The following is a 19,015-nucleotide window of genomic DNA, read 5'->3' on the forward strand; positions in this document are numbered from 1 at the left end:
CTTGCCTCGATGAGTTCAGCAGAGAGAACTGTTTTGATTGAGATGATCAGTTAGCACCAGAATACATGGCTGGTTTTGATTATGAATACAGTACTAGGAGAGGAGGACTCAAACTTTTGGGCAGAAGCAGTCACTGGGCCGACAGAAAAGAGAGGAAGGGGAGCGGGTGCTGCTATCAGGAGGCAGAACCCCCCACCTTGGTTGGCTTAGAGGCCCTTAGGCAATGGCTGGCTCAGAGAGCCAGCCAATCTTTTCATCCCTGAAAATAATAATATTCTGGAGCTAGACTTGAAGGACCTCTTCCAACTTAAGTAGGACAGGTGCTACATTCAATCACATCTTGCAATGTGGCCAAACCAGCAGGAATAGAGCTCTGCTGGGGATGTGTGAGGAATTCAGTCTTTGCAAATTCCTATAAACTAAACTCACCTGATCTGCACCTTCTAGACTAAGGCGTGGATTCAAAAGTTATCTATTAGATTTCCCACGTCTCAGATGTTCCCCAGTCCTTAGCCTGTGTGTGTGTTTAGAAAAAATATGAGAGAATATATATATAATATGTTTAGAAAAATATGAGAGAAAATATGTTGAAAATACTTCACATTTTAATTTTTTAAAAAATAATAATCTCATATTAATATGTAAATGAGATCTGTAAGCATTCAGAAAAGGTTCTCTCCTGCTCTTACCAGATGAAAGGATGCCAAGCAACCATTGTTTTATTGATCTGATCTCCGAAAGTGTCCTCTGTCAGGTGACCATCAGCCTCTAGATTTTGACAGGCTGTTAGATCTAAATCCCCAACTCATCAGATTCCATCCTTCCTCTATTCTTTTGTTGTTGTTGTTGTTTAAAAAAACTTAATTTTTAAGTTTCTAAAAATACTTATGAGAAACAATCCTCATATGCCCCTCACTCCAAGAAATATCCCATGCAATTAATTCATGGAAGATTTGCCTCTTACCCATTAGGCTTTGTCCTTGACCTTAGTTCTGCCCACAGTTACCCAATGGGGCAAATATTCTTAAACAGAAGTCAGAATGCCAAACCTGATATATAAACACTGAATATACAGATTAATAACACAAGGAAGCAGATTCTTTTCTTTAAAGATATGAATTCTCTTCTTACCAGAGGCTGTTCCAGGAAGCATTTACAAAAACTGTCTCTGTGATTAGAGCTGTGTGTGCCTTCCAGTTGATGGCAGTAAGTGAGGGAAACAAGTCAAATGCATTTCTGGATGGCTTGCTGCAGAAACCTTTCAGCTGACACATTTTAATAATACTCCACAGAAATCAGTACATCATTGGGACATAAAGTGTTTGGTGCATTAAACACCAGAGCTTGCAGATTGCAAGAAATTAACACATCAGAGGGGCAATAAGAAAATACGTAGTCTGGGACACCCCTCTCCTTTGCACAGAAGAAAAAGGTGGTGTGGGTAGATGTCTGGTTGAAATGGTTGAAATCTTAGAGAATTTAGTATTTATAGTTGAATAAAGCCTGGGTAAAAGCTTAAGGGGAAAGTTGTAAGGACATGGTTTGTCTTTTCCTCCAAGAGAAAAGCTGTCAAGGAAACACAGCATGATTTATCAGTTATGCACCTATCGGTTTTTGCTTTTATCTCTGCTGGCAACAGCAGGCAACTGATAAGTAGCCAGGTAGGCAGCTTCTGCAATGCATAGAGCATATATGGATTGGATGTGGCAGGGTGAAATTGGAGGAACTGCACCATCTTAAAGTTATGTGGGCATGGACTGGAAACACAAATAGGTTGGGGCTATCATACTTTTCTTCAGATTCTTGCTTACATTTATCTAAAAGTTGGTAGTGTCTTCATGGAATATAACTACTTTCTTTTTTAGCTTTATTATAATCTATTTAAGAAATTATGTGCACCAAAATTGGGCAATTCATGTTACCCCTAAGCAGTCTCCAGGAAAGTAGCAAGCAGTGAAATTAAACCACAATCCAAAATAGCAGAAACCAGTTGTTGTCGGTCCAGGAAATGGTTGTTTTCCAAGATTAGGTAAAGGTAAAGGGACCCCTAACTATTAGGTCCAGTCATGACCGACTCTGGGGTTGCGGCGCTCATCTCGCTTTATTGGCCGAGGGAGCCGGCGTACAGCTTCTGGGTCATGTGGCCAGCATGACTAAGCCGCTTCTGGCGAACCAGAGCAGCGCACGGAAATGCTGTTTACCTTCCCGCCAGAGCGGTACCTATTATCTACTTGCACTTTGATGTGCTTTCAAACTGCTAGGTTGGCAGGAGCAGGGACCAAGTGACAGGAGCTCACCCTGTTGCGGGGATTTGAACCACCGACCTTCTTATCGGCAAGCCCAAGGCTCTGTGGTTTGACCCACAGTGCCACCCGCGTCCCTTACTAGCCAAGATTACCTGGCTAGTAATATGCATATAAATTATTGACTGAATTCACACACTCCTTCTATCTCATGAATAGGGGCTCTCCTGTCCTCTGAAGAGTGAAAAGAACTAAGGAAAATTCCCAAAACACTTAACAGGTATAGTGGTACCTCGGGTTACAGACGCTTCATGTTACAGATGCTTCAGGTTACAGAGTTCCCTAACCCAGAAATATTACCTCAGGTTAAGAACTTTGCTTCAGGATGAGAACAGAAATCATGTAGCAGTGGCACGGCGGCAACGGGAGGCCCCGTTAGCTAAAGTGGTGCTTCAGGATAAGAACAGTATCAGGTTAAAAACGGACCTCCAGAACGACTTAAGTTCTTAACCCAAGGTACCACTGTACACACAGACAACGCTCAAAGCATAGAAAACAGTAATAGGCAAACTATCCCCAACCCCACTAATTCCCCTTGCGTACCACCCATTATTCCACCATGCAGCTCAAAACCTCCAGATTAAAACCTGGCAAACCAAAGGCTTATATCGCCTAATAGATTCCTATAAAAATAACAAACCTTTGTCAACACAAGAAATACAAGACAAACTAGAAGACACCCAAATGCCTTGGTTAACACACCACCAATTACATGCCCTCTTAAACAATCCAGTAGTAAAATCAGCAGCAACTAGGCCCCTGACAACCTTCGAAAACCTCCTCCTAACAACAAAGGGACACAGTAGAGGGATGGTATCCGCAATATACAAAATACCACTCAAAAATCCCACGAACTCCCTAGATGCAATCAAAAAACAATGGGAGGATGACATAGGCTATGAGATTAACCCCACTCAATGGACCAGAATGTGGTCTAAACCCCCTTTAAATCCATATCAACGAAAAGAACTCACTCTGAAACTCATCTACAGGTGGTACCTAACACCAAGAAAACTAGCGATAATACGCCCAGGAACCTCACTAAAATGCTGGAGAGGGTGCACCTCCATATGTGGTGGGAGTGTCCCAAAATCCAACTATTCTGGACAACAACCATACGAGAAATATGTAAAATAACCAAGCAACTATTAGAAATCACCCCAGAATTGGCCTTAGTAAACATCTTCCAAGACAATAATGCTCACTTACACCACAAAGAACTCATAACCTACCTACTTTCAGCAGGCAGAAACATCATAACCAGACACTGGAGAGACCTGTCAGGAGTAAGCATGGACCAATGGTACCAAATAGTATGGGAAACAGCCTTACTAGAAAAATTAACCAATAAACTGAAACTGACACAGGGACAAATAGAAGAAGACGCCTTCACCCCAGTATGGCTCCCCTTTATCACACACACAGCCCAACAAGACAATGACAAAAATCCACCAACAGAATACAAATCAATATGGCTAACCTGATCCAAAACACACACACACACCCCACTCACACACGAAAACAAAGATCACCACAGCCAATCACAAGCAAACAACCACACCCTAGGCCAACCCCAACCTCTCTCTCTTTTTTTTAAATGATATTTATTGAGAGTTTTAAAGTTACAGAAAAAACAGAGAAGAAAAAGAAAGAGAAAAAACAAAAGAAAAACAAACCACAATCAAACAATACAAATTGATAAAAATCAAAATCAAAAAATAAGAACAAAACACGTAACAGAACACAATCAAAAAACAAAAATAAGCCACAAAAATTTAAAAACAAATCCAATATTCTCATATCCTTGACTGTCATTACCTTCTTTCTTTGACCTCCTCACTCCTCCCTTTTTTTGTATCCTAGTTATTAATAGTCACAGCAAATCCTTTCCATTTTTCATAATATTCTGTCATTACATTACCTTAATCTATTTTAACCTTCTCTTACTATAAAAGACCTTAAAACTTAAAACTTAGATCTTGTTTAAACCAATTTCTCATAACCATAACATATTCTTACATAATTCTTTTAACATTTTTGCTAAAGCCAAATAATTTCTTTCCAACATTTTTCTAACATTCATCAATTTTATAAAACAATCCTAATAAAAAAAAATTTCTTCCAATCTTCATCCAGCGTCTTTCCCTCCTGGTCCCGGGTTTTGTCAGTCCTTTCTATCCCATCAATCTAGTTCATTAACCTGGTAATCTTATGTCCGAGGCCCTTAAATCTCTTCCATGTCCCTTCCGCAGCTCTTCTTCATATTTATACCTGTACTTTGCTTTATCTCCTGCTCCTTTCACAGTGTTTTTGACCCTTCTCGACAAATCAGCCCCTTTTCCATAGTCTACACTAAACTCCATGTGGTATTTAAAAACATGTTTCAAGATCCCTCCAGAATTAAGAGCCCCCACAACCCCAAACATCTCACGGCCCATTGCCAGACTTGGAAAGTCAAAACATCCCTGCATAGGGGGGTCTATCCAACCCCCCATTTCCAAGCCAAACCAAACTTTATCTTTCCAAATCTGGCTTTTTCCAAGTTCATTTGTCAAGTCCAAGAATTCATGTTCCTGCTGGGCCACAACTCCCTCCATCTCTGGCGCCCAAGATTCAGCAACATCCTCTTCCCTCATCTGTTCTGTCAGGGCACACTCCTGATCTGATTCCTGGGTGGGCTCTATATAATTTCCCACTGCCTGTCCAAAATTTCTAATCGCATCAGTCATAAAATCCATCTTCTCATGTAGCTGTTCCAATAGGGCACTTGTTTTACAGAAAGCACTCAACAGAGCTTCTGAATACATTGTCCTGCAAGGTCAGAAGTCTATTCCCACGATCGTAATCTGTAACAGCTGCGGGCTCCCCGATTCAAAATTGGTTACAGTTTCACAGGCTCCCTCTAGGGGAAAAACTTCTATTTGTTCTTTTCTTTTAAAGACAAATCTAACAACAAAGTTTCCTTTTTCAGATATTTTGTCAATATTTGTTCCTTTAAAATGCGAAGGGGAACAATGGAATCACTATGTATCTCTTCCTTTAGCTATCTGTCAGAAACGTTTGTCTCTGGTCACTGAGCTTCAAAAAACGTCAGTCCTGACACCCCGCTCCAGGATCAAGACGGTGGAAAGTTACTTTACTTTACACTCACTTCTGCAGGTTTAAACAGTCCGGAAAAAATCCCCCCTCTTCTCCTGCTTCCGAAGGGGGTTCAACAATTTTAAATGATGAAAGTTAATCCTTTAGAAACGATTTTCAGAACTCTAGTTTGCCGTGTCTTTGCTTTAATCTATCTACAAAGAAACGGAAGGCTGACTTCCTGTTTAGACCTTCCTGTTTCAGTGCCAAATTAAATTAAACTTTTAAGTCCAGTTTTCCTTTCTGCTCGCAAATCCTTATTTAGAGTCCAATTGTCCAAAACTTAAGTACTCACGGGTGGTTGTTTTAAAAGCCAAATTGTCCCAGGAAAAAGGCAGCGCTCTCCGGCAACGGCTGTGCGGCTTCGCTCCCCGGAAGAAGCAGTTGACTCTCAGCACCGCGCCACTTCCCCCTCTTCGCTCCGGAGCCCGTTAGTGGGTTCCTTTGCGGGTTGGGGGGGCACTAAAGGTGCCCGCCGAGTCCCATGGTCACAGGCTTCATCCGCCTGTGATTTTTAAATGGGTCCCCGCTTCGCCGTAGCGGAAAAGACCCGTTTCCCGTGGAGCTGGTCCCTCCAGTTCAGAGGGAGTCCGCCATTGCCGATGGCACCACCCCGGATGTCCAACCCCAACCTCTCTCACCACCAAAGCAGAGAACAGCAGAGAACCTGCACAAGCAACACTGACACCAAACCCTACATGCATTAAGTAAAATAGAAACATTGTCACCCGACCCCACCCCCACCCATCTTTCGCCCCTCCCCCCTCTTCTTCCTAATGTCTCAACAAATGAAACTGATTTGTAAAAATGTTACACGGAAAAAATATGAGAGAGACACATTGCACATACTTTTGTAAATCAAGAAAATCTTTAATAAAAATACATTAAAGAAGGGGGGAAAAACCCTAGATGTGAATCCCCCCCCCCAAAAAAAAGTGTGAAAAGGTCTCTCATCCACCAGCATTTTTAATAGTTGGCAAGTTAGGAGAGGCTTTGGAAATAATCAGTCTTATGGTTTAAATTAAGATGAAGTGCCGTGGAAATGGCTTGAAGACTCATCATGGCCAGTTTCCTAGTGACTACATGAATTGCCCCCTCTGGTATGAAGAGTTTCTAAAACAGGCAATAAACAGAGCTTATGACTTGTCCTCATCCTTTAAAGTGGCAATTCAGGGATTAAATCTGGGACCTTCTTCATTAAGTCAACCATACTACTAATTCTGAGAAGCATACTCACAGCTGCACTTCCTCCCAATGTTGCCTTTTAAAATTAAATCACAACTCTTTGCTTTTCTTTCACCTGTGATAAAATATTCTCTCATATCTCTATCTCTATCTTTGAAGATTCTGTACAGGATCAAATGGGAGACATCTTTTGTCCAACCACCTTACATAAAGGGTAATGACTCTCCAAGTGCATGTCTGTAAACAGTCCTCAGACTTTCCACAGAATGGAGATTGTGATGAAACAAACATGCATTCTTAGTGGCCTTAGGTAACATCTCTGAAGATTACTGCCAATTTTCAACGACAGGTGCCACTTATCAGACAATAAAGTTGTAACCTCTTAAATTCAAAGGACCATGGTTCTTGTCATCAGAAGAGAATACAGAGCAAATTAATGCATTGATCCACAATTCTGCTTGCATTAATAAAGGCGTTTCTGAGCATTGTGTGGTTGCAGCAGGACTTTTTCTTCACATCCTCTGCAAAAATGTTGCTAGCTATTGCAACAAGCTGTGCAGTAATGCAATGGGTCACCTTCCAGTCTCAAGTGAGTCCTGTCAGCTGATAAAAGCCATCTTCATCATGGGCTGTTTATTCTAGAATATAGCATCACTTGCTCTTGCACTTTTATATATTTTACCTAAACAAGAGAACTTTGTTTAATGGGCTGTATATAAATGCAGACACACACACACACATATGAGAATAAATACATGTTATGTATTTGAGCAATGAATTTCTCCTCCCCCCCCCCCAAGATCTCAACCTTTCATAATTACAATAAAATACATTACAATAAAAAAATTAACAAATCTAAACAAAAAGGAAAAAGGAAAAAAAAACAAGAATGCAGAGTCCTCCCCTATAGGAAGACTTGACACACACAGAAAGAGGTGAACCCTCCCAGCTCTCACCTGGGAGCTTCCCTTTCTTCCCTCAGCCCCTACCCTGGGAAATCTTCCCATTCCTGCTTCCCAAGGTTCATCATAAGCTAGCTATCACCTTCATCTGCATGCAAATTTTACACAGAGTCATTTCTTTCTTTTTCATCTCTATACCTGCCAGCTCAGGATATTTCTTATCACAGCTGTTTCACTCCTTCTGTCACCTGTGTGGAGGTTCTCCCAGTTTCATCATCCATTGCCTCTAGCTTTACCCTTCCAATCTCCTGCTCTGGCAAACCTCCATCAGTATTTTTTCCCAAAGGCGACATATCTTTTCCAGCCTCAGCTTTGTCTAATCCTTTTCCATTTACCATTTTAGGCACCTTCTCTCTTAGTTCTTTTAATTGCTCATTAAATAATTGTTGCATGACACCAACCATCAGTGGGATGTTTTTTCAGTACTTTTACCATACTGAGTGCTTTCTCTGAAATCCACACAGTCCTTGCTTATCAATAAATTACATTCCTAACATTCCACCCTCACAGTGAGCAGCCATGTAGTTTCACATTACAAGCAGCACATTCACTAGTGAAGCAGGATTAAGAATAGAACAAAATAAGATGAAAATTTCTCAGAGTTGGAGAATCTCTTAGCTGTTTAAAAACTTTATTTAGTATGTATCATTAGAGCATGTTTTTGTTTTGTTTTGAGCCCCTTTGTCTTAAGCCAGTCATTGGGTCGTATTTCAGATGAACCTTCTAACCAGCAGAGGGTCATTCTCAGTAGTAATTTATAGGAATTTCATAAAAAATTGAAGTGAGGGAGGCTTCACTGATCTTTGCCCTAGGACTGATCCCTAGGGGTATTAAGTGGTTCTTCTGCTCCCCGATCACTCAGCTGTCTGGGTTCTTTGAAGATTTCTCGGTCCCACAGCAGGAGAACAGCCCTTCCAGAGCATTGGAAGTTAATCCCTGTTATCTCTGTTCCTCAAAGATAATACAATAGGCAGCAGCTATCGTTAATCACCACCTAATTATCTCTGTTGTTAAGAGTCTCGACAGGAGACATCAAACAGCCATGATTCCTCCACAGAAGTCTGTATAAGAGCCAGGAATTTGATGACCTGAATGTATCTGAATAGCCCTGGAATGAACAGATTTCCCCCGTTCTGTTCCTTTATTGTTCCATGGGTTTGCTCTCCCACTGTGCTGCAGTACAATCCTGTACATTTCTACTGAGGATAAGACTCATTGTGTTCAATGGGGCTTACTCCCAGGTGTGTGAATATAGGGGTGCAGCCTCACTCATCTGGGATTTTCAGTTTAACCAAAATAATTTCTAAATTTAATTCCAGATTTGGAGACTGAAAAGTTTTCTGCTGCTTTAAATTCCTTCAGTTTAGTTGCGCTTCTCCCCTGCTGCTTATTTTACCAATGTGCACTGATACACAACAGTGCAAAGAAGCACTCTTGATATGTTAATACCAATATTGATATGATAATAAGATTGCATCGATATTATTTTTGTGTGGTGTTTTACCAATGCATACATGAACTCCTGTGAATCAGTGAAACACCACACAAAAATAACATTGATGCATTTGTTATGTGTACTCTCAATATTGCCTTTTTGCACTGCTGTAGCAAAGTGCACATATATGCAGAAAAGTTGAAGGCTGTGGCAAACTGTGCATGTTCTGTACAAAATAGAGGAATAATAAGTGGAACTTTGGAGACTTAAGAAAAAAATAAGCAATTTGGAGCTTTACATTTTGGGGGTGAAATTAGGACGTGGAGTATTTTGAAAGCATCTCTTGAGGCCTTTCTTGTTATTTTAAACATAAATAAAGAGGGTTAACTATAGTGTGTGTGCATTTTCTTTTTTTACAGGCTTTCAGAAATTATATTTTCTGAGCAACTCTATTCCAATTGCTTGGTCCTATCTTTTAATGTGTTCCTTCTGTTCGGCTTCAGTTTGGGGTGTAGGAAAAGCAGCTGTTTTCTTTTATCTTCTTTCAGCTGCCATGGCAGTGGCAGGAGCCAGAAGTCTTTGGAGCAATAATGTTTTATCTCTATTGACACTGTGCAATTTGGGGTGGAATATGAGGCATTCCTTAGGATCAATAAGTGAGGCTCTAATCTTCAGATTACAGCTGAGCCCCAGACCTGTTCACAGAAATGATTCCGCTGTGGCTGGGCTCATTTGCTCATGAAGCTAAATGCAAACCTGCCTCAATAGCAATCTCATTCGCATCTTCAAGCAAGAATGAAAATGGAAAACATAAAAGGACAATGTATGTGTGAGAGCTTGGCTAGAAACAGCAGATAAAAAGCGAAGAGACACTGTGCATGTCTTCCTTTCGCTGGGTCTCACAAAGATAGTTGGTTATTTGCCAGGTTTGCAAATGGGGGAACTTAATGTCACATTTCCCTGAATTTTGCTCACCTGTGCTGCTTTCCACCCCTCCAGTTCTGATACCCACATTTTCAGGGTTCCCTAAAACTTGAATATCCATCAAGGGGCATCAGAGGCTGAAGTTTCAAGTGAAAAGATGGTGGGATGTGTGGAGGTAGAGCTCAGCAAAGTTTCCACGGGAATGTTTTGGACTGATGGATTCTAATCACGCAGGAGGCTCACCCAATACAAAGTTAGTTTGGCTAGCAGCTCTGGACCAGATGAAGCACAACCTTATCATGATTTTGTATTTTTCTGTTGTGTACTGCCCTGGGATCTTTGGATGAAGGGCAGTATACAAATTTAATTAATAAATAATAATAATAATAATAATGGCGCTGTGGTCTAAACCACTGAGCCTCTTGGGCTTGCCAATCAGAAGGTCAGCAGTTCGAATCCTCGCGACGGGGTGAGCTTCCATTGCTCTGTCCCAGCTCCTGCCAATCTAGCAGCTCGAAAGCACGCAGTACAAGTAGATAAATAGGTACCACTCCGACAAGAAGGTAAACGGTGTTTTGGTGCACATCTCTGGTTTGGGTGTTCCGTTGCACCAGAAGTGGCTTAGCCATGCTGGCCACATGACCCAGAAAAACTGTCTGCGGACAAACGCCGGCTCCCTTGGCCTGTAAAGCAAGATGTCGCAACCCCAGAATCGTCTGCGAATGGACTTAACTGCCAGGGGTCCTTCACCTTTACCTTTAATAATAATAAATTTCTCTACTGAGCATTAGTTCCTGATTTGCTTACAGGGTGCTCAGACGTATTCACCCCATAGTTTTCAGTCCATTTCACCCTCAGTTCCGAACTGCAAAAAAGTGGATTTGTTGCCTTGGGGCTACAGAAAACAGATCCTGTTTTCTTCTTGCACTGAGCATGTGAGAAACTAAAGACACTGTTGCCAGATCTTATTAGGACAAAGTGGAGTAAACTGGAAGATTGCTGTTGCTTCATAATGTTAACATTTAAATGGTCCCAGGTTGTCTTTGAAGTTAACACCTTACTGAGATAAATGGTATAGAGTAGCGTTTATTCCTTTGCTGCCGCTGTCACGCTGGCTGGCGAGAGTGTTCCATAATTGATTAACAGGATACAGTACATTGACTTATATAAGGAAGGCTGCTGTATCTCAGCAACAGAAAGGCTTAGAGGATTGCACTTTTAGTAAGTGAAAGATTGGATATTTCCCCTTCTGAAAAAAACAGCAAAACCTGTCAAAAGATTCTGCGTTTCTTGGAATCTTTCCCTTGTGGCATCTATAACATCTCTGGCTTTCAGCCGAGGGTTAAGTGAAAAAGCATAGTGGAGCTCCGACAATGTTACAAATGTTGCCTCAACCCTGCAAAAGCCACTTTTGATTTCTATTTTTTAGCTAGCTCATGTATGGTACACACTATTGCAAGCTATGTGCTCAGATTTAATGCAATTTATCTTAGCAGCTTGCTCATTTTGAGAATCTCCCTCTCTCTCACCTCGCAAATTGATTTAGAGTTGAATTTACGTAGAGAGAGCTTGTGAGAGACTAAATAGATGGTGCCACATTTATTAGCATGGAAGGGAGGCTTGTTTCTCTTTCTTGACCCACATCTTCAAAAATAGAATTAGAAACAAATTCCACGCTGTAACATATATTGGCAAGGAGCGTCTAATAACACTGGAGGTCTCCTCTGGTAGAACTTCCAAATCAACACAATAAGGAAATGATAGCTTCATAACCCAAGGCTCCCAGCTACCACTACTGTACTAGGGCTACTTTCATCTGAGGTCACATCGTAACTGCTGGGAAAAGAATAACCACACAGAACATTGCAGAGGTGGCAGGGACCCCAAGGGTCATCTAGTCCAACCTCTTGCAATGTTGGAATCACCTTGGTAGCATATGATGCTCCACTTATATATGATAACACTACATTTGGGACTCAGCTATACAGCTGCAAATATAAAGTGCATCTATACAAATGCGATACTAGATGGCCAAGGTGAGTTTATGGCAAATTCAATATATTTTTCAAAACACTTTTTTAAAAAAGCATCTTCATTTTTTTTATATGTGTCTCTATTGCACCTTGGTACTAGTAAAGACTGCGTCACGTAGCCACTGGCCTCCTAAATACCAGCTCAGAATGGGTACACTTGCAAACTTCTTCACTGGTTGCAAAAGTTGATACCATATAGAAAAGCAACGCTGCATCAATGTTATCCCCCCCCCCTTTGCAAGATAGCATTGCACAGAGTGCCTGTATGCGTAATCGATCACATGATGCAGTGCACACACACTATTTGAATGGCAATGCCCATCAGCCCTGCCCCCTCAAATATTTTATGGGAGGAGGCAAAGGGACCTTGCCCCCTAGCAGTTGGCTCCTATTCTCCTCTGTACTGAGTCCAATGGAAGTAAAGTGCTTAAAAGGATTATTGAGATTACTGCAAAAACAGATTAGACCTCTTAAATTTCACTTCTTGCTGCATCTCTAACGATTAACAGAGTGCAAATGAGTTATTTCCCTGATAAATCATGGCTTAAGCATGGACAAGTTGCTGCTATTTTGATTACCCCAATAACCATGTACAGTTTGTGTGCACAATACCCATTGACATGTATGGAAATTGCCAGGAAATTGTGTCAGTGGCTTCTATGCATTGCTTATTAAATATTATCCTAGAGGCTGGAATACCCTCCAAGTGTCCTGATTTTCCAGGGAAAGTCCTGGAATTACCAAAGCCATCCTGGCTTCTGATTGTTCCTGGAAGGAGGAGGATGATCCGGCGCTTGTCCCGAATGGCTGTGGCTGAGAGGGAGCGCCCCGTTGCCTCTCCATGGCCGCCACTTCCAGCCTCCTCCTCATAGTGGCCGCTGGAGAGCAGGCGAGGAAGGGGAGAGGCTGCCACCCCCGGGGTCCAGGCTTGCATGCTGTGCTGAGCGGGAAGAAAGGGGGAGCGGAGCAGAGCACAAGGAGTCCTGATTTAAAATATATATCTCTATTTTTTAAAAAAATTCTCCTTTCTACAATGTATATATTGCTGTGTGTTTTTCTTTTTGTAAAGCCACCAAAGAATAAAATAAAATTGTGATTAAGGGGTTTTCTCGGGGCGGTGGAGGGTGTGTATGTGCTCTTGCCTTTCTTTAGATAGGAAATGCTCAGGGAGGGGGGTAGGGGAGCACAGAGGGTCGGGGGGGGGGAGTGAGAACTCCTGGCAGAGGGCAGCAGAAACACAGGTGCTGAAAGGGCAGCTTCAGGGCAGGAGAGAGATGGACAGACAGACAGAGAGAGAGAGCCACCCGCTTGTCACATGATCCCATCCTGGGAGTGGGCAGGTGTGTGTCTTGGCGGACAGGGTCCCACTGCCAGAAGTACTTCTTCAGGCAGTGAACGTGCTGTGTCCTGCTGGTGTATACTCTGTGGGAGGGGCTGAGGGAGGACCGAAAGAGGGGGTCAATGAGGGTCAGTTGCAGGTTGAGTGAGAATTTGGGGGGGGGGCGGGTGGCAGAAGCACAGGGGCCAAAGGGGAAGCAGACCCTCCAACAGTCCTTGGACAAAAATGTCTCTATTTTCATCCAGAGGAATGTTGGAGGGTGTGGGCTTGCTCCTCACAATGTGGGTAAAAGTGCAGCCACCAGGATGGGCCGCACCTACGTGACGAGGTGAGTCGGAATGACTCTATACATTCTTGGCCACTTGGCCAGATGTGAGAGGGGATTATTGCAGTTTTACTGCAAGCATTTTGGATGCTGGTCATACAAAGCAGCCTGCAGGGGAGATTGTTGTGAGGGCCGCTGGTGTCAGAAAGGCACCTTTCCCACCATGCTGGTGAAGTGTGTCTGGATGACTTGACCAATAGAAAGACTTTGTATGGTGTGGCATAATTACAGAGTGGTGATTTTTGACTGTATTCTTGGGGGCCTGAGTGGGCTCCCACAATGAAAAGAGTAGTGGTAGCAAACAAGATGCCATGGAAGTTATCTACTGCAATAGGCACCTGCAGGACAGCATTGCGAGTTTTCTAGGTCACATCCTGTTCAAGAGTGGCAACAAAAAGGCCATAAAGGCCTGGCTAGTGCTCTGTATACCCTAAAACAGGGGCACTAAGTAGGGAGGGCCGGGGGGGGTACACACCCCAATTTCAGAGGAAAGGCCGCCCCCCCCCCAAGCTCCAGGGTGGCCGTGCACACATGCCATGAGGTGTGCTTGCATCCTGTGTGCACACTGTGGGGCGTGCTGATGTCATGCACGCATGTCACAGGCCTTCAGTCGCAGGGGCAAGGTGGTGAATGCGCCCTAAAACATGGCCTAGAATGTGTGAAAGCTGTAAATGCAATAGGCATAAAACAAATCCTCCAAGTGTCCCTATTTCCCAGGGAAAGTCCCAGATTTACAGAGGCCATCCTGGTTTCTGATTTGATGCCAGAATGTCCTGCTTTTCCTTAGGATTTCCCTATTTGCATTGGATAAATATTGGCAGGTATGGTAGGCCATTCTTATTTTCATCAGATAAATGTTGGAGGGCATGGAGTTATCTGGTTCCCAAGCCATCTGAGGGCAGTCCAGTATAGGGAAGTTTTAAAATTTTTATTATGCTTTTATATATGTTGGAAGCCGCCCATCATATAATAGGGCATCCCTATTTGCATTAGAGAAATGTTGGAGGGTATGATAAAATGTTATGTGGAGGTGCAGAAGGTGCTTGTGGTGGAGTCTTTGTTCCAATGTTATGTGAATCGATGGCTCATCCCTGAGAGTCTCGGATTCTCTCAGAAGCTGTTAGCATATTGAGGAAGCAACTTGCTTATTTGAATCTCTTTCTGGGACCAGACAGAGAATAGTTCTTAGACTATATTAACAAGGAAGAACCTAAGGAAAACTGGATTGCATTCCTAGTTGTTGATGAGCAATCTTCTGGTTTTTATTTACAGTGTTTTTGTAACAAGTTTAAAGACAGTTTGCAGTGAAACTTTGGAAATCCTTTCCTGCTGTGGGGAGCTTATGGATTCCTACTCTGCATGAGGTCCAGATCAGGAAATTCTGCTTGCATAACTTTTAACAGAATGGTCTGCAGAGCACTGGGGTGACTGGGGAGTGTGGCCGCACACGCATCCCTGAAACAGCACTCTTCTTCTTTGTCTTTCAGAAAAATGTGAGGAGCCCTTGGTCTCAGGCCTGGCCCCCTCCTTCTTCAGCAGCTCGTCATCTATGCCGTCTGCATCCAACAGTTATGCACCAGGTTTCGCAAAGCTAAACAAACGAGGAGGTAAGAGATTTGTGCACACGTCAGTTGCAAAAAGTATCCACTACTAACAGCATAATAGGTTGGTAATGAAACTTTCAAAAATAAAAAGGTGCTTTTAGGAAGCTTAGGACTGACACCACAGATTGGAATAAATTACTTGCAATACTTATGAAATTTCAGCAGAAATATAATGTGCTATGTAAGCTACCTAAAAAGATAAAAAGGTGATATGCAAATCCAGTAAGTAATATATAATCTTAGTGACATGCTCACCATCCAAAAAGCTGGAGCATGACTGTTGCTCATGTGCAGCATATGCAATAAGTTGGAGCGCCTGTCAGATGACCCTGTGGTAGCACATCATGCGTCATCAACACCCCTCTCTTTCAGGCCCATGTTTTTGAACAAAACAAAAATATTTGGGAGGAATTACTAATGTTCTGTTCTCCCTAAAGTTATTTGGTCTCTCAAGAGAGAAAATAGCCTTTGTAGCAAACCTTTTGCACAGTTTGCCACAGCAGCAAGGAGATGGCAAACTTGCATACCTTCCTGATACCCAAAGCAGCCGCTTAGCCTAGGCCTTCCCATTGCTTCAGTGGCCCATATAAAGGCATAGAGAGCAAACACCCAAGTCTTCCAAGTAGTTCCCCTTTCTAGGCACTTGCTGTTCCTTTGCTACTGGACCAGGTTCAAGGATCTTGTGTTGATATACAAACCCTTGGACAACTGGGGCCAGCATATTCTTAAGGCCTGGGTGAGCCCTTATATCCCAGCTTGATCACTGAGGTCACCTGGAGGAGCATGGTTAGCTCCCCCCCCCCATTACAGAATTTCAGCTGGCTCCAACAGGGGTGTGTAACCACCTTACTTGCTTCTGTGCAGACACCTGTTCTGCAAGGGACTTCTACCTTGAGCAGCTATGTCAGAAACCCCCCACCCCCAGGCTCTGCTTGCTCTCGCTTCATGTGCCTCTTCCCAGGGAGCAGGGGCCACTTCCCAACCCAGATGCTTCCTTTGGCTCTTTGTGCCTTTTCCCAGGAGGAACCAGGCATGCCCAGTCAAACTGAGGAGCATCTAACTCCTGCTTGCTGGCTGCTGCACAGGGGTTAAATCCTGCAGAGAATGGAACTCTGCCCTCCTGCACAACCACTGGCATCACTGGTGACGCCAGCTGATGGAGATGTGGGTGTTGTTTGAGGGAGATGACCTCCTGCGCCAAATCAGACTCCCTAGTGAGACAAGGTTGGCTTGCAGTCCAAAGGTTCCCCAACCCTGAACTAGGACCCATGCAATGGAATACTGTGCTGTTGTGCTTCCCCCCAAAAAATATATATTTAGAGGTACTCTCATTTTTCTACTCATATTGAAATACTGCCCCTCAATGAGGCCAAACTTATATTCACATAATGCTTAGGGGTATGCGTCTCCCAGCATCCCCCCAGAACAAAAGCACTGCTGTGCTAGCAGAGGCTTGGCCAGCATCCTCGCTTCTAGCCTTCAGGTGACTCTTGGGGGTTGTTTGTTTAGGCAAACAGGCCTATTCAGTAGTTTAAAGATGAGCCAGTTCTTTATATGGTTATTCTGTAATCTTTGAAATTGTATTTTCTCCCTTTTGTATATTTTGTACACTGCCCTGATTTTTTTTGTATGAAGGGAGATCTATAAATAATTTTTATAAGATGCATAAATGAAATAGGTGGCAGAGGGAAGCCCGTGATGAGTTGGCGACTGTGATGGACAGCTGAGCCAGAGCAGTCTGGTGGTGCAGTGCCTCAGACTTCCACCAGAGGGCTGGAGTCTCTTTCTGATTGGCTACCAAGGCAGGCAGCCAAAGCGGGGGGGGGGGGGGTCAGGGCAAGAAGCACACCAGTGGAGAAGCAGCAGAAGCAGAAAAACGCTTCTGCAAGTGACCATGGAGGGTTTGCGGGAGGAAGGGAAGTCAGGGTCTCAACAGCAGCCTCCTCTTCAAATCAAACCACTGCCCTTGCCCATTAAAGGAATCTAAGTGATGCCATAAAATCAGAGCCCACAAACAAAACCACTGGCAGAAAAGTGAATCCCTTTTAGTTCTCCTCTCAATAAACCTTTAAAAGCACCTGGCACAAAACAACACCTGGACCTATTTGTCTACAATTTGGCAGGTTTCTGACCTAAGGACACTCCATTCAGGCCTGCTCCTTTCAGACCAATTGCACAGAAAGCACATGGAGAGATAAACCAATTTATTTTTTTATCTATCCTGAAACTACAAATGCTGCTCCTGTAGGACTGCAGCTTCCTTCTGAAATTTAGCATAATTTTGCCTCAGAAGAGTTTGCTGTGCCTGAAAAATTAATCAAATCTTGCCAAAAAATAAAGAAGTTATAGATGCTTATTTAAATAATAATCAAAATTTAAAGGCGCATAGCACAAAACCCTTGGCATATCTGCCTGTAATTTACCTGTAATCGGCTGATGGTTGCAAAGTGGTCTCAAGGCAGAATTTTTCTGTGAGAGGCTCAGCAAGACCTGATGATCAGCAGATTGTTGGTTCCTGCAAAACCCCTGATGCGTAAAAGGGTCATGTGACACCACTGTGTTGGCAGGTGGGTGGCCTCACTGGTCAGACTTCACTGGTGGTGGTGGCCAGATCCCCCCCCCAGTAGTGTAAAGGATTCCAACTCTTGAAATGAAACTTGGTGCTCCTTTTCCACTCTGTGTCCAGTGCTTCTTAATTCTACATGTGGCTGAGTCTCAGCTCCCAGCACAAGTAGCAGCCTCCTGTCTCCTTGTGTCCCCAGGAAGGCAAAATATGTGGTGACGCCCTGCATATCATTAGCAGCCTCAAACTTCCCCACACCCACAAGGACCACCCAGACCAAAGGTGTGGGAATAAGCAAGGGTGCAGCGTTATGGCATCGCATAGGAGTGCCGAAGAAGTTTGCCCAGAAGCAAGTGTCATGGGATTGAGTGCAAGAGGCAAGAATTATGAGTCCCCAGATTCTTCTGCAGTTGAACCTTGGAAGAATTCTCACATTCACCCAGCTCCTCATTGCCCCAGTTGGAATCGATGTGAATAACAGCATTTAAGGAAATCTGTTGAAAGAAGGAGAAAAACAATGCATGTTTGGCATCTGTGTTTTGATCCCACATAACCTTGGATCAACATAACCTTTCAAAGAACCTTATTTATAGACACAGAAAGCACAGGCATGCTTCCCTTCCCTTTGAACCACATTCATTGATGGGAACATAGTTAATAAACATTGCAATATTGTTTTTGTTTTCTGTTTGATCTGCCAGATAATTTGAATCTTTTATCCTCTTCTTCTAAATCTTCATTAAATTGTAGCAATTAAGAGTTTTGTTAAGCATATGTTTCTGAAGCACCTACCAACCACTATAAGCTTTCATCTGTAAAAATTCTATATATTTATTATACTTGTAGGTACTGGACAGTAATAAGCATGAACTTGAATATCCAAAAGGTGATAGGGGCTTATGCCCAAGCCACACAACCTGCTAACTTTGACCTTCTCTCTGGATTTCAGAGGGAATGCTGTAAAGAGCACTTGACACTAATAGCCTCATAAAGATGTTCCAACACGGGCTTAGGAATTTAGCAGAAATTGGTCAGTGTGCTGTAAATGCAGCTTCATTTACACATTAAAATGGATATAATTCATAATCTTAAATATTTCTCTCTCTTTTAGTGTGTCTTTATTGGACATAGCATAATCTCAAAATCGTGAATATGCATTAGAATGTACATACTTTGACTACTCTGTAAAACAGATATTTTCTCT

The 19,015-nt window shown here is 42.9% G+C and overlaps 1 protein-coding gene across 1 annotated transcript in view; it reads left to right on the forward strand.

Moving 5' to 3' along the window:
* Positions 1-19,015, forward strand: part of CNTNAP2 (contactin associated protein 2) — a 1,044,505-nt gene that overhangs the window by 379,346 nt on the left and 646,144 nt on the right. Inside the window, exon 2 of the mRNA XM_080975740.1 lies at positions 15,132-15,251. Within this exon, the coding sequence (XP_080831866.1) occupies positions 15,132-15,251 (120 nt within the window). The remainder of the gene's footprint in view (positions 1-15,131; positions 15,252-19,015) is intronic.

Source organism: Podarcis pityusensis (genome assembly GCF_964106645.2).
Source record: "Podarcis pityusensis genome assembly, chromosome: 12".
Lineage (NCBI taxonomy): Eukaryota > Metazoa > Chordata > Lepidosauria > Squamata > Lacertidae > Podarcis > Podarcis pityusensis.